General features: G+C 47.2%; 1 protein-coding gene across 1 annotated transcript in view; it reads right to left on the bottom strand.

Annotated features, from left to right (window-relative positions):
- FRMPD3 (FERM and PDZ domain containing 3) overlaps positions 1 to 25,545 on the bottom strand; it is a 61,160-nt gene that overhangs the window by 12,832 nt on the left and 22,783 nt on the right. The window contains exons 6-12 of the mRNA XM_068963052.1: positions 22,933 to 23,064; positions 20,857 to 20,976; positions 17,297 to 17,433; positions 16,871 to 16,997; positions 14,656 to 14,745; positions 12,457 to 12,636; positions 1,176 to 1,320 (exon numbers count right to left, since the gene is read on the bottom strand). Of these exons, the coding sequence (XP_068819153.1) occupies positions 1,176 to 1,320; positions 12,457 to 12,636; positions 14,656 to 14,745; positions 16,871 to 16,997; positions 17,297 to 17,433; positions 20,857 to 20,976; positions 22,933 to 23,064 (931 nt within the window). The remainder of the gene's footprint in view (positions 1 to 1,175; positions 1,321 to 12,456; positions 12,637 to 14,655; positions 14,746 to 16,870; positions 16,998 to 17,296; positions 17,434 to 20,856; positions 20,977 to 22,932; positions 23,065 to 25,545) is intronic.

Genomic DNA, 25,545 nt, shown 5'->3' with positions numbered 1-25,545 from the left:
CTAAGACTCTGAGCTCCCAATGAAAGGGTTTGATCCTTGGTCAGGGGACTAGATCCCACATGCCATAACTCAGAGTTCACATGCCACAACTTAAAAAAAAAAAAAAAAAGATCCTGCATGCTACACAAAGATGGAATATCCCGCATGCTGCAACTAAAACCTGGCACAGCCGAATAAAATAATAGTAATTCCTGTGAACAATGTGATGAGATGTAAATACAGGCTTGTCACTACATTCGTGATGAAGAGATTATGAAGTGAGAGGGTGGGTGTGAGTGTACACAGCCCACAGGCTGCTGGTTCATGCCCCGGAAGCGTGTTTCTACTCCTCACTCTGCATCACAGGTAACCATACTGCAAACCAAGACAGCCTTAAAGAGAAAAGAGACAAGCAGCAAGGCAAGCGGATGGAGCCGTCAGCATGTGAGGAAGGCAACTCCTGGACAGTCAGTCTCAACTTCCGCCCACGATGTTTGGGTGCTGGGACAAGGCAGGCCTCGGGGGTAATACATGGAATGTCTGTTGTTTTGGTCTCCTCCCTCTCCTCCTACTGTGGTTCAGGACAGCAGTATCTGGACTGGGTTGATCTGTCCTAAGGCCCCTATGTGTTGCATCACCAGCACAGCTCTGGGTGATACACTGAGTTGCCTCACTGGGAAGCCTTCTGTTGGGGGCCAGCCCTTGACTCTGTCTGATCCTAGTGATCATTCCCTCCTATCTCTGAGCCTCTTGCTGGGCTTGCATAGCCCCTGCCTTCCACGGCCTTTTACTCCAGGCGGCTCTGGCAGTGCCCACTCTGATGAACAAAAGACAGGTTTTAGCTTCATTTTCAACTGAGCCAGGAAATCTGTGCATCTCTCCTAGATCACTGTACCTCTAAAGCTTTGCCTTAGATCCCATGTGCTTCTCCAATTGGTTCTATGGATTGCTCATTTGCTGTTTTTATGTTATGCTTGTTGACCAACTCAGACACAATGTATTGTCACTGGCATCCTTTGTGGGACAGGCCTATATGAAGGCCAGCTGTCTTTTCCACTGGCTTGGGCCAGGTGAGACACAGTGGTGTATCATGGACTCCTGGTGAACCAGGAGCTGGAAGAAAGGGGTGAGCCTTCCTCCATGTCTGCAGGGTCCAAAGGGCCTCTGAGATACTGAAAACTCAGGCTGAGCCCTACCTGCCTTGATCATTGGAGGTGGAAGAGGCTGGCTGGCGGGCCTGGAGAAGACCATCTTCTTGGAATCCAGCAGGAGGCGGCAGTAGCCCGCAATCAGGCAGGCAAAGTTGGTGGCTTCGGGCCACTCCATCAACAGCACCAGAGGCTGGGGGAGAGACAGGAGAAAACGTGAGGAGGCAGGAGGGAGGGGAACAGGTGCATGTCCAGGAGAACAGCAACAAAGACGAGATGACTTGCATAGTTATGAGAACATCCTTTCTGAACCCCACATTAAGGCACCTAGGCTGACAGATAATTTCTTCTGATTTGAGAATTTATTTATAGTCAACTCTTCCCCAGGTATCAAAACTAAATCAACCTTTAATTACACATTTAATGAACCACTTTTACTGAAACAGACTAAAATTATATAACATCACATGACTGCCGTGTGGCTGTTTGGGTTTATTGAGGCTCGGCAGATGGGCAAGCCTGCTGAGAGAACAAGGCTGAACCTGGGAGTCTAGGCTAGTTTGGGGAAGATCCTTGACAGGAAGTTCCTCAGATGCATGAACTATCTCTTACTCAACTGTATAACCTGCTATGATACCCAGAACAGCTCCCCGGACAGGGACACTCTGAGCAATCCAGTCCTCACTGTGTCTTCTGGGCCACAAAATCTTTCTGGTCTGTAGTCCTGCTCAGACCTGCATGCTGTTCCCTCCATTTCCCTCTATTTCCCAAAGTGCCCTCACAGTGTTAACTGGTGCCACTTAAAAGAGTTTCTTAGTCAAATATGTATGTGAAACACTGAATTAAACAAAGCTATGCACACAATTATACTTACGGGAATTCTCAGATCCTTTAATATATTAATGTGCGCTGTGAAACTTCAAGAGGAGGGCTTTAATACTGTAACTTTTCCCAAGTACTTGATCAAAAACTCTATTTTTATAGAACATCTCATAGTAGCAGGGCTGCTTTTTTTGGGGGGGGGTTGTTTTATTTAACCCACACTGGAAAATACTAGCATACTCTGTTGACTTCTGTTCCTGACCCTAAATCAGTCAAATTAATCTTGGGGTTAGCCAGCTAACTACTTCAAAGACCTGGCAATGATATACCAACCCCCCCCCCCCAAAAAAAAAAAAACAGAAAAAAACCAACCACAAAAAACACCAACAACTTTTCCAGAAAACTTCCCAATATCTGTATTCTTCAAGCATGGCTTGAAAATAAATTTGAAGCAGACTGAAGCCAGCCATGAGAGTATTTTCCCTGCCATAGTGAAGTGGCCTCCAGGTAAAGACCACTGAAGACTAGCTGAAGAGGAAGCCATGGGGTCATGAGTCATCTTGTCTTTTGAGAGTTTCTGGACCAAGCATTAAGAGCAAAAAGAATTAAGAGGAGGGAATGAGTCTCCTCTGACTAGTGAAGAAACTACTCCAACAGTCCAGGTGAGGGGTGATTAGGACCCTACTAGGTGGTGTTGGAGAAGACTCTTGAGAGTCCCTTGGACTGCAAGGAGATCCAACCAGTCCATTCTGAAGGAGAACAGCCCTGGGATTTCTTTGGAAGGAATGATGCTAAAGCTGAAATTCCAGTACTTTGGCCACCTCATGCGAAGAGTTGACTCATCGGAAAAGACTCTGATGCTGGGAGGGATTGGGGGCAGGAGGAGAAGGGGACGACAGAGGATGAGATGGCTGGATGGCATCACTGACTCAATGGACATGAGTCTGAGTGAACTCCAGGAGTTGGTGATAGACAGGGAGGCCTGGCGTGCTGCGATTCATGGGGTTGCAAAGAGTCGGACACAACTGAGTGACTGAACTGAACTGAACCGAGGGGCTTTCTTGATAGTTCAGACAGTAAAGAATCTGCCTGCAGTGCAGGAGACCTGGGTCCGATCCCTGGGTCAGGAAGATCCCCTGGAGAAAGGAGTGGCTACCCATTCTCATATTGTTGCCTGGAGAAACCCCATGGACAGAGGAGCCTGGTCGGCTACAGTCCATGGGGTCACAGAGTTGGACACGAATGAGCAACTAACACTTCTACTTTCATGGCAGTAGCAGTAAAAAGGCACATCACAAACACTTGATGGAACTTGGTCACAACTTGACTAGCCCTATTTGGCTGGACCATCACCTTGGGAACAATTCTGAATCCAAACCAGCTCAGCTTTTAGCTAAAGTTGTACCAGTCGGTTTTTTGCTCTCTCAGGATCCTGAAACATAGCTTGCATTGAATATTTTCAGTTCATATAGACCAGGGATTGGCAAACTTTTTCTGCAAAAGGCTGCTGCTGCTGCTGCTAAGTCACTTCAGTTGTGTCCAACTATGTGCCAACCCTTAGACGGCAGCCCACCAGGCTCCCCCGTCCCTGGGATTCTCCAGGCAAGAACACTGGAGTGGGTTGCCATTTCCTTCTCCAATGCATGAAAGTGAAAAGTGCAAGTGAAGTCGCTCAGTTGTGTCTGACTCTAGACAGTAAATATTTTAGGCCTGGGAGGCCACACAGGCTATGTTGCAGCTTTGCTATTGTAATGTGAAAAAAGCCATAGATAATCTGGAGGCTAAACAAATGGTTGTGGTGGTCTTCTCCAAACTATTTCTAGAAACAAGTGCTGGTGGGTCAGGTTTGCTTCATAGTTTGCCACCTAATCTATGAGTAAAGCTACTTTCCAACTAAATACAATAGTCTGTATTCACATTCACACCTTTCAGCTTGTTTCATTTGTCAACAGTGATCTCATAGTCCTTTGAAATTCTTCTCTGGACTTGTTTCTGAGAGATGACACTGTGCTTTAGTTCTATAAGCTCTGACCACATTTGTCTCTCTCTCTCTCTCTCTGGGTCTCTTCTTGTGTAACCTCCCTGGGACCTGATGTCTCAGGCTCAGTCCTCAGGCATCAACTTTCATTTTTGAGCTAGGGATCCCAAAGTCACTATTTCTAGTCCATTCCCCTCTTGAACTCTTTTCCTATCTCAGAGCTTGTACCGTGCTGGGTCTATATCACACAGTCTTGTGCTGGATCGAATCCTATCTTAAGTTGTTTAATAGTTATTGTTCATCCAATTATACTGCACGCCACAGTAAGGCATTTTGCATTCTGCCCCACAGGCAGTGAGTCAGTGATGCTCCTATGGAATTCATTCAACACCATCAGGAAAAAAACAAAAAGGAACCATCTTTACCCAGAAGAGCAATGACTATTCTCCAGCGAGAAAGGGACAAGGGTTGAGACACTACCTTTGAATCATTGTTTGGAAGGGGGAGAGGAGATGTTTGTACCTCCAGTTAACACATGCTTCTCAATCACCACAGAATGGTCAACTTTGTGCACAACAAAGTAGAGACAGGGGGAATGGGATGGGGTGGTGAGGCAGGGGGAGAATAAGATCCCCTTCCTTTCTGCCTCACCCCCTGCCACCAACAGCAGAAGGATACACAGAGTGGGTGTGGAGAACTGCTACTGCCGTTACTGAGGCCTCTTGCCATTACTACAAGCTAGGCTGGCCTCTGGAGCATTCACAGACATCATGGCCATTGCTTCATTCTGGACCCTCATAATCTTCCTCTAAGACCAAATCTTCTCAAGGTACATGTAAATGGGTCACAAGTGTGCTGAGATCCTGAGCCCCTCAGCCTCTGGCCAAAACTGCCTCATCTGTTTATTCCAGTGGGCCATACAAATTGTGATATTTTCATGATTAGGAAAAGGTAAGGATACACTAACCTGAGGACCTTTGATAGCCTCCTGATTGGCCTGCCTTTTTTTGTTTGTTTGTTTTCCGGCTATGCTGCACAGCATATGGGATCTCAGTTCCTGACCAGGGAGCAAACCTGTGCCCCTGTAGTGGAAGCACAGAGTCCTAACTACTGGACCACCAGGGAAGTCCTGGCCTCTTTGCTTCTAGTCTCTACTCACTTCACCTCCACCTTGCTGCCTGAGCATCTGTCTAAAACACAACTCTCACTTAAAATCTTTACTATCTCATCACCTAAAATCTTCTGCCTTCCAATGCCACACAAAGCCTCTCGTGACCCAACCTGCAGCTCCAAGCACATCTCCCACTAACTCTGACTCCTCTCATCACTGTCCTTCACCATATGCTACAGCAACACCACATCATTTACAAGGTGCTAGACAGGCCCTGTGTCTTTACCCTCTCATACCTTAACCTATGCCGTTCCCTCTGGCTGAAATGCTCCCATGCCCTGTCCACCTAGCAAGCCACTAGACACTGGCTAAATGGCTCAAGGACCACACGACCCCCTGAGAGATGCAGCCGTTCATCCTAGAGCAGGGCCAGCGTAGGTCCTGCCCTCATGGAGCTTATAATCCATTGGAAAATAAGACATAAATGAAGGGAACGTCCTCAGTGACTAGGACTCAGCACTTTGACTGTGGTGGTCTCGGTTCAATACCTGGTTGGGGAACTAAGATACCACAAGCCTCTCAGTGCAGCCAAAAAAATAAATGAAGTAATCATACAAAGGAATATGATTGCATGGTGTGATAAGCACTATGAAGGGAAAGTGTGTGTGCACGCTAAGTCACTTCAGTCATATCTGACTCTTTCCAACCTCATGGACTGTAGCCTGCCAGGCTCCTCTATGCGTGGGATTCCCCAGGCAAGAATACTGGAGTGGGTTGCCATTCCCTTCCCCAGGGGATCTTCCTGAGCCAGGGATTGAACCCTTGTCTCTATGTATCCTGCCTTGGCAGGCGGGTTCCTTACAACTAGGGCCACCCAATATGAAGGGAAAGTTGAGAGACCTATCAGAACATAGAATGTACTGGACTGGTGGGTAGGTGGGTGTGAATGTGTGCATGGGTGACTACTTTGGGTTCAGAAGCTGGAGAGAGCTTCTTTGTGGAAATGGCATTGACTGACAAATAGAATGAGAGGCCACTGGACCAAAGCACAGGCTGACTGACTGATGGACAGACTAGCTGGCTGCAAGCAGTCTGACTCCCTGATGCCCTGGCTGATGAGCTGGCTGCAGGACAGGCAGAATGCCTAACAGCCTGACATCTTGACTGGTTAGCTGGCTGGCTGGCCAATGGATAGATCAGAGGCTGAGTGCCTAACTGGCTGATTGACTGAACTGTCTGCCTTCAATGTCCCCTCTTCTCTCCTACCCCCACTATGGCCCACTGTCAGTAATAAAACAGTATGAAGCAAAATCTTATGCCCAGAGAGGGCCAAGCATAGCCTGAGTTGGCTCAGCAAAGCACATCAGCAGCCTCTCATCCGCATCCCCATACAACCCAATCAGCTCCAGCATGGGCCAAATGTAGCTCGTGAAAGGAACACAGAGGCAGTTTTTGCCAGCAGGGGTAAAAAAAAAAAAAAAAAATCAAATCAGAGGCAGGCAAGCAGAGAGATTGGATAGGTTTTCTTAGAAACCTTCAAAAACAACATTTTATTTTAAATAGGATTTTAATGATCATGACGTCTAATGTAATGCTTGTCCCGACAGAAACCACTAGAGCAATAAAGCTCAAACATGAGAACAGGAGACACACTGGGCCACAAGAGATCCTTTGGGACTTTCGTGTGATGATTTCTTTCTCCCCCTTATAGGTTTCCGTGGTAATGGGGTATGGTAATGGCCCAGAGCCATCTCAGTCCCAGACTGCTGTCTCCTGGAGAAAGATATTTGCAGACTACCTCATGTTCACCTCACTCAGAGCAAGTAAACTGAGTGAAAACTGGAACTAAATAGGCCCAGTGAAAAAGTGAAAGTGACAGTCATGTCCAACTCTTTGCAACCCCATGGATGTAGCCCGCCAGGCTCCTCTGTCCATGGGATTCTCCAGGCAAGAATACTGGAGTGGGCTACCATTCCCTTCTCCAGGGAATCTTCCTGACCCAGGGATTGAACCCAGGTCTCCGACATTGCAGGTGGATTCTTCACTGTGTGAGCCACTGGGGAAGCACTTAAATAGGCCCAAGCCATCTTCAAATGGAAAAGAAGAGGAGAATGGAGTTGGAGGCATGGCCAGCCCTGAGAAGGTACAGCAGGGATTCATTGGACATGCTGTAGCACCAACTTCCTGGGGTGCCCTGGGAGTGTGAAGGCACCTAGCACTTGGGGATGCCAGCTAGGGAGGGGACTGGCCTTGGGAGAGTCTCAGCTCACACTAGCATCCCTGAAAACAGGAAAAAATGGGAATTTAGAGGCCTGGAGGAGTAAGGAACAAGATGGTTGTCCTTGAGTCCCAGGGGGCTGTCCCTTTGCATTCTTGCCTCCACAGCACCAGGAAAGGCTAATTGTAATAGTCAGCCAATTCGGGGGCAAGGCAAAATATCACTTTAAGGCAGTGGTTCTCAGGCCAGATGCACATTAAAATCACCTGGGAAGCTTTAAAAACTTATCTACTCCTGACCTCATCCCCAGAAATTCTGGTTTTTAAATGGTTTGAAAAGAAGGGCCTGGGCAGCCAGTGGTTTTTAAATCTCCATATGTGAATCAAATGTGCAGTCAGAGCTGACTGCCTTAAGTGGACAGTCTCAGTTATTAAGGCCCTTCCAGAATATTCCCAAACCAGAATAGCACATCTAGGGGGAAATGGCCAACTCAGGTTTCTTACTTCATGTTCCTTGTTCAGTAAGTTCAAAGAGTCTTTCCTCAGTGTACCTCATGCAGTGGTGTGCTGGTAAACATTGAACAACCAGTTCTCCAAAGTCCTGATTTGTAGCATTTGCTAACTTCCCTGGCATACATACTCTCACCATGGCTGTGTTCCAGTTATCAACATGACCTCACTGAATGCAGAGCTGGGAGGGATATATATGCCCAATCAGCTCTTATGTGCCTGTGTGAGTTGGGTCCAGCACAACACTGGCCCTACAGAGAGACTCCTACTGAGCCCAGGAAGTCACCCTCCAGTGCAGAGCTTCCCAGACTGTCTTCCCAAATCCTCCTCCTTGTGCACATATATGGGAGAGGCATTGCTCAGTAACCACAGATACTGCTAATATAAAGTGCCTCCTGGAAGCGTCCTTAATCCCCCAGCCAGAATTAATTTTACCCTCCTCTGTATTCTAACATGGTCTTCCCATGTTAAGCACCTGGCAGCCAATGCAGCAGACTCAAGAGACACAGTTGCAGTCTCTGCATCGAGGAGGAAATGGTAACCCATCCCAGTACTCTTGCCTGGGAAATCCCATGGACAGGGGAGCCTGGTGGGCTACACTCCATGGGGTCACAAAAAGTTGGACGCGACTGAGCATGCATGCACGCACTCTAACATGATCTTGCTACCTCTTCTCCTTTGGTGTGCATATAAAGGTGTACTTCTTTCTTTCCTACAAGACAGTAAGCTTCTTGAGGGCTAGGAGCCATGTTTTCTTTTTCTTTTTTTTTTTTTTTTTCATCTTTGTATCTCCCATTGGGTTTAGTGTCCTTCCAAGCAACAGTAAATTCATAGTAAATGACTGTCTAATGAAACCTGGATCATTTTGTCCCTCAGCCTTCCTCTTTTCCTCCTACCAGTATATCACCAATTCTGCCAGTTTACCTGAAAAAGGAACACCTCCCTCTCCATTTCACAGGGCACTGACTTGTAAATAGAGATGCTCATGTCAGACATCTGTGAACACAGATGTGCCAGATTTTATGTTAACAGAAGTTGGGTTGTAGATGGAACATTTATCAGAGAAATGACACTTGAACGGAGTGAATGAGAGCTTCCTATTTGAAGGAATCTTAGTTTCCTGTTGCTTCTGTAACAAATTAAACTTAGTGATTTAAACAGTACGTGCGTATTCTCTTATAGTTCTGGATATCAGAAGTTTGACACAAGTCTCATGGGCTAAAATCAAGGGTAGGCAGGCCTGTGTCCCTTCTGGAGGCTTTAGGGGAGAACAGGTTTCCTTGCCTTCTCTGGCTTCTAGAGGCTGTCCACATTCCTTGGTTCATGGTCCCTTTTTCCATCCTCAAGGCCAGCCAGGTTGGGCTGATTCCTTCTCACATCACATCACTCTGACCTTCTCTTCTGTCTCCCTCTTCCACTTACAAGGACCTTTATGTTGACACTGGGCCCACCTGGCTAATCCAGGCTAATCTATTTATTTTAAAGTCAGCTGACTAGCAATCTTAATTCCATCTACCACCACAATTCTCCTTGCCATATAACATAGTGTATCCACAGGATCTTGGGCTTAGGGCATGGGAATTTTAGGGGAGGTGTATGATTCTGCTTACCACACGTGATAAACCTTTTGACAAAACAGAAACATTTTAATAGAAATTAGAATTCTCCCGTGGTTTCTCATATGCATTTTATCAGTGCCTTTAAGTAGAGCCAATCTGATCTATCTACCACTTGACGGTTGTATCATCTACCTAACGATTTCCTGCTTCTCACTCAGCAAAGCATAACCTTCTCATACCCTCCTCCATGCACCAACAAGATGTCCTGTTTACCCTGCGATGTAGTGTCTCACCACTTCAGCCAGCCATAGTGTGGACCGTCTGTGAGCCGTCTGCACGGCACCGTGCTTCAGTGCATTCGGCATACAGGCAGCAGGCAGCAAGGGGTAGGTATAAGACCTCTGCACTGTGTGTGTAAGAGAGGAATGTGTATGGGGATACGCAAGCAAACTCTTAGTGATTCTATGCTTCACCCTCGCTCTTGTCCATTATCACAGCTATTCCTCCAGTTCAGGCCCTGCCCTGGTCACTTTACCCTTGTACTTGCACTACTTTCCCTCTCTGCCTCCCTGACTTCGCATTAGCCTTGCAAACATCCATCTGGTACGCTGGTCTCAGTCAGCTTTTGGCTTGTCATTCCTCTCTTCAAGGGCCGACGGTGGATTCCTAGTATTCAAACACATTGAATCTCAGTTCCTCAGACTGGCCTTTGAAACTTTTCACCAGCTTATTCTGCCCACCCCCAATCTCTCTCCAATCTCTTTTCTCGTTATTCTCCTCTCCAGCCAAGCAACTATGCTTATCGACCCGCACATATGGCTTACTTATTTCCGTGCTTGCTCTCTGTCTGTGAACACATCCCACTTCTCCTTGCTAATCCATGCCTATCACTTCAAGATCCAGCTTCAAACACTCTCCTGTGGGAAGCAAGTTCTGGTTAACCCCTTCCTCTTCTTTTGTTCCAGATTCCACACCACACTTAACCACAAAATTGACTTCATATGAACTTTTCCTCAATGCTGTTTTGCATTGGCAAAAATAACAGGTTGCATTTGTTGAGTACTTACTCTGTGTCAGACAGTGTCCTAAGACATTTTACCTCATTTTCTCATTTAATCCTGAATGACGACCTTTGGAGACAGGCACTCCATTGGCAGTTGAGGAAATCAGTGTTCAGAAAGGTTAAGACACTTTCTCAAGGCCACACAGCTAGGAAGTGGCAGAGCTGAGATTTGAACCTGGTCCGTCTGATTCCAGAGGTCCATACATGTTCTGATGTGGTATGATTAAGGCAGGTCATGTGCCTTTGTGAGTCTCCCCAATAAGAGCGTGACCCCTCCTGGGTGGCATTCATGCCCACAACCGTGGCCAGATCACTCCTAGAAATGAGAGGAGGGTTCCTCACTCAGGCAACACCCAGCAACTCTGCTGGGGCTGGTTCCTCCCAGAACCACGGATGCAGAGGTCAGTGGTTCTCAAACTTGACGGTACTACAGAATCACCAGGGAACTGAAAAAGAAAGAAATCCTGATGCTCGGGCGGCAGCCTGACCAATTAAATCACAAACTCTGGGAACAGGGTTCAGTCATCTGTATTTTTTAAAAAAAACTCTAAACGAAATTCTGTTGTGTAGCCAATGTTGAGAATCACTCGCCAAACAGAGGAGACTCAGTTGGAAACCCGTTTCTCAGTTTTAAACCCTTTTAATTTCTCAGGAAGCCATATCTTCCCTGTATGTCTTGTCTTTCCTCCCCCACTTCCCTGTCTGTTTGGCTTTTCACCCAACAACATCTGAGGAGGGCAGCAATCATTGGTCGAGGCCACAAGCCAATTAAATACCGGCTCCAGGAAGGTTCCTAAACCAATGCAAAGCCTGTGAATCACAGGTGGAAAAAAATTAACATATTAAAGCTTCCTGGGTTTCACAAAGACAAAAATAAATAATTTGCTCTTCTAGAAACAGCAAACATTCCACCTCTTAATCTGCTAACAATACCCCCCCCCCCCCGGGAAATCCTTTAAGATTAAGAAAGGAAACTTGCACCTCCTCTAACAGCTTCTGCCAGCTGGCAGGCAGGCCTGCCCTCCATCCACACTGGTCACTGGGTGTTCAAACAGGAGAGCCATAGAGGGGGGTGGCTGATCACGGCTGCCATATTCTGTACAGGTGACAGCTGCTTGCCAGTCTGAAGGAGTTGATCTATGGGAAAGGTTGTAAGATCCTAGAAGAACTTGACTCTGGAAGGTGAAATGGGGACGAAGCTCTGCCTGCTCCCTGTCCCCCCAGGACCCCTTGGTTCTGTCCACACACTCAGACACTCCTCTCCTCCATGAATCCAAGTGTGTCCACATATGGCACCCAACTGGTGTGCACACATCCCTTCAGCCTCAGGGGAAGCCAGGGGGGCCTGGGGAGGCCAGAGTCCCAGGGGCTGGTCCATTTACCCCAATTCCCCACATGAATATCAAGTCCTATGTGTGCTGTGACATGAGAAGGATTGGGAAGAGATGGCCTGGAGGTAATTCCAAGTTCCCCAATCTCTGTGCCCATTGCTAAAAACCTCTCACAGGTAGACTAGACACTTTCTAGCCTTCCCTAGCATGGGCTGACCTTAATAGGGGGTCAAGGGCCTCCCTGGCGGCTCAGTGGTAAAGAACCTGCCTACCAACGCAGGAGACTCCAGTTGAATCTCTGATCTGGGAAGATCCCACAACTGCTGAGCCTGTACTCTTGAGTCCAGAAGCTGCAACTACTGTGCCCTAGAGCCCATGTTCCACAATGAGAGGCAATGAGGAGCCCGTGCACCAAAACGAAGAGTAGCCCCCATTCATCGCAACTAGAGGAAAGCCCATGCAGGAAAGCCCGTGCAGCAGTGAAGACCCAGAACAGCCCGTAAATAAATAAATACACCAAAATTTTAATTGCAAAGGTGATTTAAAAAAATGAGGTCAAGATAGTATGTCCCAGAGGGTTCAAAAGAAGAAGAAAGATAAGCCCCCAAAGGCCCAGGATCTGAACCACTTCAGAATCACTGAACCTCACCTCATGGGCTAAAACTGTTTGTCAAGTTTACTTCTTCCTCTCTTCCCCAGGCCTGCTCCTGAGAAGGAACCCCTCGAAGCTGGACTTACCTTGGCATCCATGATGCTGGTCTCCACCCGGGCCACGCCCTGGTTCTCCCGGAACAGCTGGATCTTGCTGATCTTGCTGAACTCGGACAGCACAGTGGTGAGGTTGGTTTTGAGGTCAATAACATGGCTGATGCCGTGACGGGGTCCCACCAGGAGGGTGGTGGCTGACTGCTTCTCATCCTGGGGGCCCAGCGTGGTGCACAGCATTCGCAGAAAGAAGGGCAGAGGAAGTGGGGCAGAAGAGGTGGAAGACGGAAAGAGAAAACAGGCATTGGACTGGTTCTGCTGGGAGATCTGGAAATATCTGGAGCTCCGGGTCAGGGCAAGAAGACAAACTCGAGGGGAAAATAGTCTGGGATGCCCCTGTTCCCAGCACAGGGCCCTGGATCGTTGGTCTAAATGGACACATTAGCTTCAGTAGCAGGGAGAGTGAAGTGGGCAGCAACAGGGCTAGTTCTAGCAAAATCATCAAATAGGTGAGGTCTGTTTTGGTGCCTTTGAAGTACCCTTGTCCTACTAAACCCCAGAGATTTTCCCATTGGTTGCCTTGGGCCACTCAAGGCTCCCGTGGTGCTCTGTCTGAACAGGTGGCATCCTGTGTTTGGTCTTTACCCTCCCCCCCAACAGCTTGCACTTCTCACCTGGCGCTAAAAGCTAAACTGACAAAGTAGCCTGGAGGGGGATCTCCCTCCCTAAGAAGCTATTTGCCTTCTATAATAGGCACTATGGGCTTCCCCAGTTGACTCAACAGTAAAGAATCCACCTGCAATGCAGGAGATATGGGTTCGACCCGTGGGTCAGGAAGATCCCCTGGGGAAGGGAATGGCAACCCACTCCAGTACTCTTGTCTGGGAAATCCCATGGACAGGGGAGCCTGGTGGGCTACAGTCTATTGGGTCGAAAGAGTCGGACACAACTAAGTGCACACACACGTAATAGGGACCACAGTAGTTTCACCCCAGAGGAATGATCTATAAGAATTTCAGCAGTGGACTTCCTAGGACCCTCAAATCCCAGTACGTAAATGGTCACCTCTGTTCCTGAGGGACCGGATTCCCTTAAGTGGTCCTGACAGGCTCCTTGGTGCTATCAAGCCTGAGCCCTCTGCCGGCCCATTCCCTGGCATTGGCATCACCCCAAGGAACCTCTTCCATCTGTTCTAGACACTTTGATAAGTGGCTTTTCATCAGTGTGCCCCGTGAGCATGACAGCGTGTTCCCCAGAGCATGACAAACACCTGGATCCAGTAAGCAAATGATTTGAATTTCCTTTCACGGAAACACACGAGGGTAAACTAGCCTGGGGCACAGTCTTAGGGGGACCACTTATGCCCTACCTCAGAGGAGCATTCCTATACTGAAGGCCCTGGGTGGGGCTGGTGCAAGTGGCATCCAGGCTGGGGGATTGAGGGTAAGAACAATGAAATAGGGCAGGGGTTGGCAAATTCTGGCCCACAGGCCAAATCCAGTCCTCTGCTAATTTTTGTCCAACCCACGAACTGAGAGTGGTTTTGTACATTCTTAAATGGTTGGAAACAATTCCAAAGAACCATATTTTGTGACACATAAAAATCATATGAAATTCACGTTTCAGTGTCCGTAAACAAAGAGCTGTTGGAACAGAGCCAGGCCCGTTTGTTTAGGCTTTGTTGACGGCCACTCTTGTGCCACAATGGCAGGGCTGAGTGCTTGCGACAGGAACCCCTGTGGCCTGCCTGCCAAGCCTAGGCAATTCACTTATCTGGCCCTTTACAAAAAAAGTTTGCTGACGCCTGAAACTGAGAAAAGGAGGCACAAAAGAGCCTGGAGGGAGACTGAAAATAAATATTGTCTCCTACTTTACATTTTATTTTTTGGCTGCACCACATGGCCTGTGGGATCTTAGTTCCCCAACCAGGGACTGAACCCAGGGCCTTGGCAGCAACAGCACCATGTTCTAACCACTGGACTTCCAGGGAATTCCCAAAAGTTTTTACATTTTACTTTTTTTTTTTTGCCTCCTACTTTAACCATTTTACCAGAGGTGGGACCAGAACACCACAGGACCCAATAGGGAAAAGGAAGAATGGGAGGGAAGTCTTTTAGAAATATTCACTGACAGGGAATGCCACCCAAAAGATCTAATGGAGTCCCTTCTGTCCCCCCAACCCAAGGACAAGTGCCCCTAAAGAGCTCCCACCCCCTCACTGGCCTCACTTACCAGGCCCACAGTGTTGAACAAAACGCCCGTGAACGTTGGAAGTTCATTCAGAATTTGAAGATACTGGAGTTTGGCCTGAATTGCAGAGCCCTGTGGAAACAACCCACCCAGAAGTGTGAGAAACTTGAAGTGCAGAGGAAAGGCAAACCCATGTTTTCAGGAAGGAGGCTCAACAGTTTTGGATAGGCACTAGTCAGACCAGTCAGCAAGCCCCACTGCGGGACCTTTGGGAGAAAAATCACAGGAAGGTTCCACTTTGGACAGCTCTTGCCAGACTTTAGCATCCCACCTCCCTTCCAAAACCCTCCTGCTACCTCCAGGTCCTCATTCCTGAAGAACTGAGCTTACTCATTTTGTTCCTGGGTTAATCTCAATGCATTTCCCCAACTTCAACACCCCATGACATCTATACTTCTCTCCTGAGATCCTTGATGACCACTAGGTGCTGGCCATCCCCAACTCGATACCTTTATCCTGAGCACTCCTAACTCCCCACCCTGCTCTTCCTCTGGCAGAAAAATTTCCAGCAGTGGTCCAGGCATTCCCTGGGCATTCAGGCCAGAAACCTGCGAGTCACCAAGTCATCTTGATTCTACCTCTTAACTCCCTCTCCACCCTACATCCCTCTTCTCTTGCTCCATGGTCACTGCCTCAAGGTCTGCCATTTGCACCTGGCAGCCAGGTTACCTTCAGTATCAACACTCATTTCCCTTCACATCTTCAGTGAGAGGGAGCAGCCTAAAACTTAAATCACATCAGCTGCCAAATTAAACCCTTTGATGGCTCTCTGCTGCCTACAGGATGAAGGATAATCCCTTTTCACAGCACACGAGGCCCTCCACGAACAGGTTCCTGCCAACCTCTCTGGCCTCTTCTCTTGCTTGCACCCTACCCAGGAAGGTTTCTTGAACCTTCTCTACTGGTTTATGTCAGATTTCTCTGCCTGGGGATGTTCCTCCCTGCAACTCGTCTAGACAAACTCCTATCTGTCCTTTAAGACCTATCTCTGGCATTGGATGGCATCACCAACTCAATGCACATGAGTTTGAGCCAACTCTAGGAGATAGTGAAGGACAGGGAGGGCTGGCATGCTGCAGTCCATGGGATCTCAGAGTCGGACACAACTGAGAGACTGAACAAGTGGCATCAAATGCACCAATTCCTGGCCTTTTCTATCTCCTTCAGGCTGGGCTGGCTGTTTCTCCTCTAAGCTTCCAGGGAACCTGCATGGGTTGGATTTGTGACTGCCTCTGGTTTTCCCACCAGCCTATGCTTGACTCAGGGCAGAGACTCGGCTTTCTTCATCTTTATGTCTCCAGCCCAAGTGCTGGGGGCGGGGGGCGGGAGGGGGGCGGCGGAGCTCAAAAATAATGTTTGCTGAGGAGATGGTTAGGAGCCCTGAAACTCTCCACTGCGAAGAAAACAATCTGATTAAATATGCGCAGCAAGGTAGGAATGGCTTAACTCTCCGGGGAAATTTGCATCTTAAAAGAGAAGCTAGTTGGGCATGCAGGGAATGGGCGCGATATAAGAGGGCAACTGTGTCTTGTGTCTCCACCTGCGTGTGGATTCTGGGGCCTCTCACCACCGCCTCTTAGGAGGCAAGTGGACTGAGCCTTACAAGTCAGAGAAGGGCCTTCAGGGCTGGGGAGGCAGGGAGTGGGAGTCCCTCAGAGGGCACCCCAGAAAGGGAAGGAAAGTACAGCAGTGACCTGAGCCCTCAAAGTGACCTGGAGTGCCCAGCAGTGATCTGGAGTCCTATTATCCAGCTCAGACCTTGTCCCGTGGGGCTGGGCTTTTATCTCCCTGTACCAGGACTAATGAACTAGAAAGCTAACGGAGGACAGAGTAGTCGTTTCCATGGGAAATGTGTCTCCTCAGGGTTCGGGGCTTGTCCACACGACAGGTGCTTCACCAACAAATGACTAAATCGGTGAAACAACCCAAGAATTTTTTCTGCCTGCATCTTGGTCCCTTTGCTTTGAGGATCCTGGGCTTTCCCAGTGACTTGCCACTGAGCTGTCTCTGGGGGAGGCTCAGGCTTGGGGAAAAATCCTCTCCACAATCATCAACCATATCTGGTCAAGCTGGATGTGTATCCAGGTCAAAACAGTGGGGAGAGTCCCCAGAAGACCAGACTTGCTGGGAAACCACGCAGGAGTCCCCTAATGCCACTAATGCCCCAGCAGGGGGCCCTGGGGCCGCCTCTGGATACCTTGGTGCCACTGGAAGGATGTGTTTGGTGTGCCTTCAGCTGCTGAGAGAGAGATTTCCGGAGGGTCTTTTCTTTGATGCCCTGTAGGAGGGAGGGGGGAAGAAAGGGTTCCAGGCCCCACTCCTTCCTAAAAGCAGAAGAAAAGTAGGAAATTAGAGAGACAAAGTGAGACAGGAAAGGAATATGGCAAGACAGAAACAGACTGAAATCAGAGACAGAGGTGGAGGAATGGAGACTAGGGGAGACAGGAGGCAGACAAGTAGAAGCTGGAGCTCAAGGGCATCTTGGTCTAGGGGTTGTGAGGAAGTCCAGTTCTCACTCTCATCCCAGGCCCGTGGTCCTGAAAAGCATAGCACAGCTCAACCACTGTACCTTCTCCCTGCGTAGCTATGTGCCCCCCTCCTGAAGGGCCCTGGCACAACTCACTCCACATTCTTGAGTGAGATCTTCTGACTAGGTCGAGTAGCTGAGACAGTGATATAGATGTGGAGGGCAGCAAGGCCCAAAAGCATCTCCGGCTTGGGGTCCATTCCAAAGCGTTCTCGGATGACATCGTTCCGACTCTGCAAGAGAGGGCAGTCCCACCCATCAGTTAGAGATCTTTCAGCCACTGCACCACGGACTCCCTTACATCCCAGAAGAGAATCCTGGTGTCAGTAAGCATCCCAGATCAAAGGGAAGAGGAAGGTTCTGCCCTTGGGGAAGAGACACTATTTGCTTCATTCAGCAGGTAGTTGACTGCCCCCTTCTCAGTGCCAGGTACACACAATGGCAAGGGACAAACAGGTAGAATGTCTAGGGCATTACAGAAGTGAGACATGGCACTACTCCCCTTCTTTTCTCCTGTTCCCAAAGACCTTTCTGCCTTTCTGCCTATACTCACCACTGTTCACCCCCAGCCATCTGAGGCTCCTCTACCAGTTCAGATAAGAACAAAATAAGAGAGGCACTGGGAGGGATTCTCTATAGGGCTCTGGCCCAGAAGCCCACAGTGAGAGACGGATGGCAGGCATGGGGCGGATATTCTTTTCCTTGGTGTCTGAAGATCAAAAGCAATAATGAGTCAGTCTTCCCTATTCTATCCTAAAAAGGATCTCCTGGAATTAATGGCCAAAGGTAAGACAACCCTCAGACCCTGAAGGTCAGAATCCCAGCTATCAAGGATCAGCCTAGGTTAGACCAGTTGCCCATTGTGTTGAGGTGGAACCAGAATAAGCTAAGAGACTAGAGAGCCACAGTGGTATCACTACAGCAGAGGAGAGAGTGTAAAAGGAATGCTTCATCAATGATCATCTATGTAGAAAATCCAACAGAATCAACAAAAAAATCTACTAGAACTAATGAGTTAACAAGGTTGCAGGATATAATCAATATTTCAGTATCAACATAATCAATATACAAAACCAACCATATTTCTACATGTTTGCAACCATCAGAAACTAAAATTGAAAATCAAAACCATTTATAATAGCATCAAAAACATGAAATTATTAAGGACAATCTGTCAAAACATGTGAAAGACCTATACACTGAAAAGTACAAAACACTGTTGAGAAAAATTAGAGAAGACCTTAAGAAATATAGAAATGTACTGTCTTCATGGGTTGGAAGATTCAAATCAATGTATAGATTCAACACAATCTCGATCAGAAGCACAGCAGGTTTGGGATAGAAACTAACAAGCTAATTCTAAAATTCCCACACAAATGCAAAGGTCCCAGAATGGCCAAAACAGTTTTGAAAAAGAACAAATTTGGAGGACAAACACTACCTGATTTTAAGACTGGTTAAAAAGCTTCAGTAATCAATAAAAATGATAATAATCAATAAAAAGTCTCAGCAATCAAAAAAGTGTGATGGTAGCATAAAGATCAACAAGCAGATCAACAGAATAGAATAGAGACTTCAGAAATGCCCCACACATATACAGACAACTGATTTTTCACATAGGCACAAAGGCAACTAATGGGAAGAAAGGCTGCTCTTTTTAATAAATGGTCTGGAACAACTGGATATCCATATGGAAAAAAAAAAAAAGAAATTTGATCAATGCTTTGTACCACATACTAAAGTTAACTCAAAATGGATCATAGACCTAAATACAGAGCCTAAAATGATAATGCTTTTAGAAAAAAAACAATAGCAAAATCTTTGTGAACCTGGGCTCAGCAAAGATTTCTTAAATATGACACCATAAGCACAATCCATAAAATAAACCAAATTGACAAATTGGACTTCATCAGAATTCAAACTTGTGCTCTGTGAAAGACACTGTTTAGAGACTGGGATGAAATAATTGCAAATAACACATCCAATCAACAACTTGTATCTAGAATACACAAATAACTTTGAAAACTCCGTAAGAAGTAAACAAACAACCCCAACTTAAAAAGTGGGCAAAAGATTTGAATAGAAACTTCACCAAAAGAGATGCATGATGACAAAGAGGCACATGAAAAGGTGTTCAACATCATTAGTCATTAGGGAAATGCAAATGAAAACCAGAATGAGATACTTCTATACCCTATTAGAATGATGGAAATTTAAAAATACCGCCAAGTGCTGATGAGGGTGTAGAGAAACTGGGACTCTAGCACATGGCTGGTGTGAATGTAAAATGGCACGGCCACCTTGGAAAACAGTATTGGAATTTATTCAAGAAATTAAGGAAAGATAGATCTACCATATGATCAAGTCATTCCATTCTTAGGTATTCACCCAAGAGAAAAGAAAGCATATATCATACAAAGACTTGTATATGAATGCTCATAGAACCTTTATTTGTAGTAGCCAAAACCAGACAACCCAAATATCCATCAGCAGGTGGACTGGTTAACAAATTTTTGTATATCCATACCACAGAACAGTACTCAACAATAAAAAGGAATGAATTACTGATACACACAACAACATGAGTGGGCCTCAAAATCATGCTGAGTGAAAGAAGCAAGATCAAAATAAGTGTTTATACTGTATGATTTCGTTCCTATAAAATTCTAGAAAATGCAAACTAATCTACAGTGACAGAGAGCAGGTCAGTGGCTGCCTGGGGATGGGGATATGGATTACAGAGGAGACTGAGGAGACTTTTGGGGGTGTTGGATATGTTTAATATCTTGATTGTGGTGATGGCTTCATGGATATAAACATATGTCAAAACTTATCAAATTGTCATTTTAAATATGTGCAGTTTGCTATGTGTCAATTAGACCTCACTAAAGCTAACTTCAGTATAAAAAGGGAATACAGCTGAACACATCATCATAAAGGGGAAAGGCAAGGTGGACAAGATCTGTCACCAAATTCCAAAATATCTGAATCAAACATCCATCTCTGCACCCAGCAAACATTCATTCATCCTTCAAGGCTAAGAGCATGCATCTATCCCTTCCACTGTGAAGCCTTCACTATGCCTCACCCAGGAAGAGTTGGCAAATTGCTTCCTGAGTACCCCTACTGACATTGTACCCTGCCATCCTCATAGTGCCTGTCACACTGTCTTGTATTTATTTGTGCACATATCTGTCTGAGCTCTAGCAATCTGCGACAGTTCTTTGATCATCTTGATTGCCAGCACCTAGCACAGGGCCTGGCCCAGAGTAAGTGCTTCGCAAATGTTTCTGGATGAACTGATTTGAGAACTGTCTCCTTATTGGAGCTTAGAACTGAGGAGTGGGAGCTCCTAGTACCCAAATGCACTTGTTAAACCAGGGTATCCTGTGAAGATGCCAGAGTTACCAGGGTTGCTTCCTCCTGAAAGTTGATGGGATCTGTCTAGACAAATAGACAAACAGACTGGTGCCCCAGACAGCCTAAGTTGCCAGGCCAACCAACTTGACCATGCCCTACCATGGTAGCCAAAAAGGAAAGAGCTACCTGAAGGTTGGCAAAATTTACAGAGCGACTTCATTGTGACAGCAGAGCAGCCTGCCTGCTTGTTTGTCCATTGATCTGTTTGTCTGTGTATCCCCAAAACCACACTCTACCTGGATGTACAGGTACTCGAAAGCAGCAGGATCCCGACGCAGCAGCTCCACGGGGTCTTTGGGAAAGAAGCTTATCCGGAAGAGGCATTTCATTCCATGATAGTGTGTCCGCTGCACTACCTGAATCCCGGAAGTGAGAGGTAGGAGGAAAAGAGATCGGGAATCAGTGGCTGGGGTGGCAGGAGCGTGCTCAGGGCCCCCTGGGCAGAGCTAGGTGCTATTTCCTACTCTGTCTTCTGCCTGGCTGATTCCAATTACCCTTGGGGAAAGTGATGAGGAGCCGAGTCTTTTTTTGCCCTTCTGACCCAAAGCGATTAGAATTTTTCAAACCACTGATCCATGACTTGGTCTTTATCAACAACCCAAGGCCCAAGACACAAGGTAGGAAGAAAGGGCTCCCGGCAACTTCTCTGACTCTTCTTGCTGTGGGGCCTTTGCCTTGCAGAGGGGCTCAGCCTCTGGCAGAGGAAGTTGCTGATGAGCAACCAAATCAAGGACTTAAAATCCTATTTGGAGGTATAGCTGAAACAAGCTGGCAATATACTAGTAACTGCTGAAGCTGAGATGGGTAATGCGGATTCATTATCCAATTCCTTCTACTTTGGTGTATGTTTGAGATTTTTTTTTATAATAAAAATGCTTAAAAATCCCATTTGGAACAAGAGACCAATTGGATCCATTAGCTCCCCTGATGGGCAGGGAGGTGATTAGGCCTCCATCCAGGCAGGACATCCACCTTTTTTCCTTCATAGGTGGGAACCTAAGTCTCTGGACCACACTTGGCTGAGAACTACCCTTGAAGAATTCCTCTCTCTTAAATCCTTTCATTTTGGTGTGTCTAATTTAAGCTTTTGCTTTGCTTCCTTGAGACATTTCTTTCTGGCCGTCCCTCTCCAACTCCTTCTCTCCCTCTCTGAGAATATTCTTTTTTTAAAGCAAATGAGAAATTCTTTCTTTCTTTGGCCATGCCATGTGGCATGTGGGATCTTAGTTCCCTGACCAAGGATTGAACCTGTGTCCCCTGCATTGGGAGAACAGACTCTTAACCACTGGACCACCAGGGAAGTCTGCACTTCCTGGGAATACTGATTGGCCCTGGTTGCCTGTCTTCCTCTTCATGGTGAATCACCATTAGTGAAACGTTATCCAGCAATCCTGGATTTCACTGGCTTTTTTCCATAGGCTGGGAAGATAAGACACTTTCTCCTACTCCACTTTGGAACTTGACATGGGTGTCACATGGGTGACATGGGTGACACACCATCCATTCTTGGCTTCACTCAGCCCCTCCCCAGTCCACATGTGTCGGCCTCGGGGGTTTCATTAGACTCTACTCGCGGACGCTTCCATATTACAGCCCTAATCTGAAGGCTGAGTGTCCTCTCGGAGGCAGAAAAGTCTAGCAGGCAGGGACTCCGTGAGATGGTGGAGTTGACATTGCTCTTCAACTCAGCCTTCCACACAATGAATTGCCACTCCACACCTTCCCTACTAGTGACCACCAAGACTAACAACCGTCATGCCTTTCTTAGGTTACAAGAGACATTTTACAGAATTTAGTTATTTATTTATTTTGGCTGAGCTGAGTGGCTTGTGGGATCTTAGTTCCCCAAGCAGGGATTGAACCTGGGCCCTCAGCAGTGAAAACATAGGGAGTACTAACCACTGGACCACCAGGGAATTCCCAAGAGACATTTTCTTTAAAATTTTTTTGTCCATGGTCCATTTTTAAAGTCTCTACTGAGTTTGTTACAATATGCTTCTATTATGTTCTGTTTTTATTTTATTTTATTTTTTTGGCCATGAGACATGTGGGATCTTAGCTCCTTGACCAGGGATCAAACCCACACCCCCTATATTGGAAGGTGAAGTCTTAACCACCAGACTTCCAGGAAAGTCCCCCAAGGGACATTTTTAAAGGCCTCTGTGGGTGGTTGGGACAGATTGAGAACTGGGACTTCTAGGAGCTGGCTGAGCAAATCATGATGAATTTTCCAGTAAGAGATTACCTGGTGGCCTCTTGTCTACTAGAGGCCACTTGCAAAGCTATGAAGCTGTGACAGAGGAATTACTTACATAAGCCAAGGGCTGCTTGTCCTGGAGAAGCAGGAACTTGTGGTTCTGTTCTGGTCCAGCATACTCAAGGACAAGAGCAAAGTGCTCAATGTACCTCAGGGAAAGCCGGTCCTGTAATGTCACCATCACATCCTGTAAAGACAAAAGAGCCTTGAGAGAGAGATCCCTTCCAGCTCTAAGACACCTTCTGCACCCAACATGGCAGAAGGGGACTGAACATCAAGAGGGTCCTGGGGAGAAGGCTGAGGGTAGGAAAGTGGGCCAGACAGAGCCACTGGCCTTCAGGGTGGCCCAGGTGCAGGGCTCTAGGATGAGGAGAGTGACCTAGGAGTGTTGCTCAGAGGCCTGGGCCCTGGAGAACACAGAAGGGGTGAAGGGAGGTCTTCCTAAACTTGGCTGGTCCACGTAGATGGCAAAAGAAGGTCCTGGCCCTTCCTCCCCCTCCCCCCTCCATTCAACCAATGATCTCCTGAGCCTGTCCTTAGTGCCATGTGTGGTGTGGGTTCTTCCCTCAGCTTCTCACATAAATGAGGATGTTCCCTCTGGTTTGTCCAGCAACTCTTTACTTAGGAATCAACAAAAGCCAAGGCCACAATTACATGATTTCAAAGGTACATGACTTCTGGATTCATAATCTAAATTGAATGACTTGCAGTTACTGGCAAAATATTCATCTCTGTCACCGGCTTTTAGAGATGATCAATTTAGCAACTTGAAAAATGTGTCCATGCAGAGGAACAACATCACATGTTCTATGTACAGTCAGGAATCTGACGACTTCCAAGCTCCATCTGCTCTGCTGCCCGCCTTTTAATATTAGGGTGTCTGGAACAGATCTGTGGGGGCTGCCCACATGTCAGTTCTGACACTTCCCATCTATCTGCTGTGACTTCGGCATACACCGGCCTCTAACATGTGTGTTCCTAGAGTCAGCGTGGCTCAAGCCTCCAAGGGCCAGAGAGAAGCAGACTTGGGAATGCAAAGCTCCCTTCTAGCCAGGGTTGCCAAACAAGCCCCTCCTCAGTGAACACTGAAAGCCGGTTTGCTATTCAAATGCTAGGCTGGAAACTGGCGGGTACTTGAGAGTATCTCTTTGTACTATGCAAGTAGTCACAGAGGCCCCAGTGTTGCTGGAGTGCTGGCACGGACAAATGAGGTCGTCTTTGCTGTTCAGCTGCAGTGGGACTGTGGATGGCCAAGCTGGTGATTGTCAAATTGTGTTACAAGTGTAATGGCCCCTGTGCCAGGCTGTCTATTCACTCAGGTACCTCTCTGGGACAAGTGGCTTGGCAGCCTGTCCAAGTTCCAATGAACAGCCAGTGCACCCTGAAGTCAGGGTATGGTCACCAGCCAGGGGCCGCCATTGTTTTGGAAAGCTGGGGCTACCTGGAAGCACCGATGGTGGTGCCATTGTGAGGGGAGAAGCTACTCAGGCAAAAGAGAGTGGTCAATGCTCCAGTGTGGGAACAGATCAACAATGGCCATACCAGTCCATGATGTAACACACAGGAAGATTCTGACACATAGACCCACTTCTTGGACTTGGACTTGGGAGGGCACTTGGACATCACTGGGTGGCTTAGTTTTAATGTCTGTCCCATAGATGGAAGCCTTCAACAGTCAAGAGACCACCTCAGGACAGCTTTGGGAGTGTGTTTTAGTCCTAGGTTCCCTGGGGAATCCACCCAGGCCTAAGCCTTCCAAAGAAACTCTCGGTTCAATCAACACAGGTTAAATAAAGCCCAGAGTTTTGCAACTCGGCCGCTACTAGCACTTTGGACAGGACAATTCTTCATCATTTGGGGACTATTCCATTTCTTGTGGGACACTTGGCATCTCTGACCCTGAGACACTAAATGCCAGTAGCACGCCAAACCATGGGGATGACCCCACATACCCTCAGACATTCCCAAAGACTACCTGGGAGGGGGCAATGCTGACCCAGGCTGAGAATTGCTGGCAAAGGCAATTCTGAACACCTGGTAACTCCTCTTAGGGAAAGTTTCCTGGCCCACAGCTTGCTTTAGTATAGGGTTGTATTGGTCCCAGCAGGGGTACCTCAGGAGAGCCCTGGGCCAAGTGGGTTTTCTGGGCAGGTGCTGTAGCTGCCTGGCAGTCTTGTTCAGTCACTAAGTCATATCTGACTCTTGTGACTCCATGGACTGCAGCCTGCCAGGCTCTGGGAAGCATTAACTGCATGGAAACATTCACTCTGAGGATGGCATTCTCTTTCTGGAGAGAATCCAGAAGCAGCAGGAACAGATATTTCTGTCCCAGAGCAGAGTAGATCCTGGTGGTTAATGGTACATGCCTCTCCTCCTCAGGACTAAGGGAATCACTACAACTTCCAGATGCCTGGCTGAGCTGTTAAGAATCAGAGCTCTTTAGCTGCTCTTCCTGTGAAAGGAATAGCCAAAGGGACTGTTGGTGGACTTTTTTCAATCTTGGTTCAGTGCTTAAGAGCTGGTTGTTATTTAAAAAGCAAGGCATGGCTAAGCTAATCTCCTGAGAGATGGTTTGTTGATTTCTGTGTGTAAACTTGCATAGGTGTTATTGTATCAGTACAAATCGCTTTTGCTTTATAAATGGTTTAATGATCGTCACACTCCTTAG

This window comes from Capricornis sumatraensis, chromosome X (genome assembly GCF_032405125.1).
Source record: "Capricornis sumatraensis isolate serow.1 chromosome X, serow.2, whole genome shotgun sequence".
Classification (NCBI taxonomy): Eukaryota; Metazoa; Chordata; class Mammalia; order Artiodactyla; family Bovidae; genus Capricornis; species Capricornis sumatraensis.
This window is presented reverse-complemented; position numbering and strand designations above follow the sequence as displayed.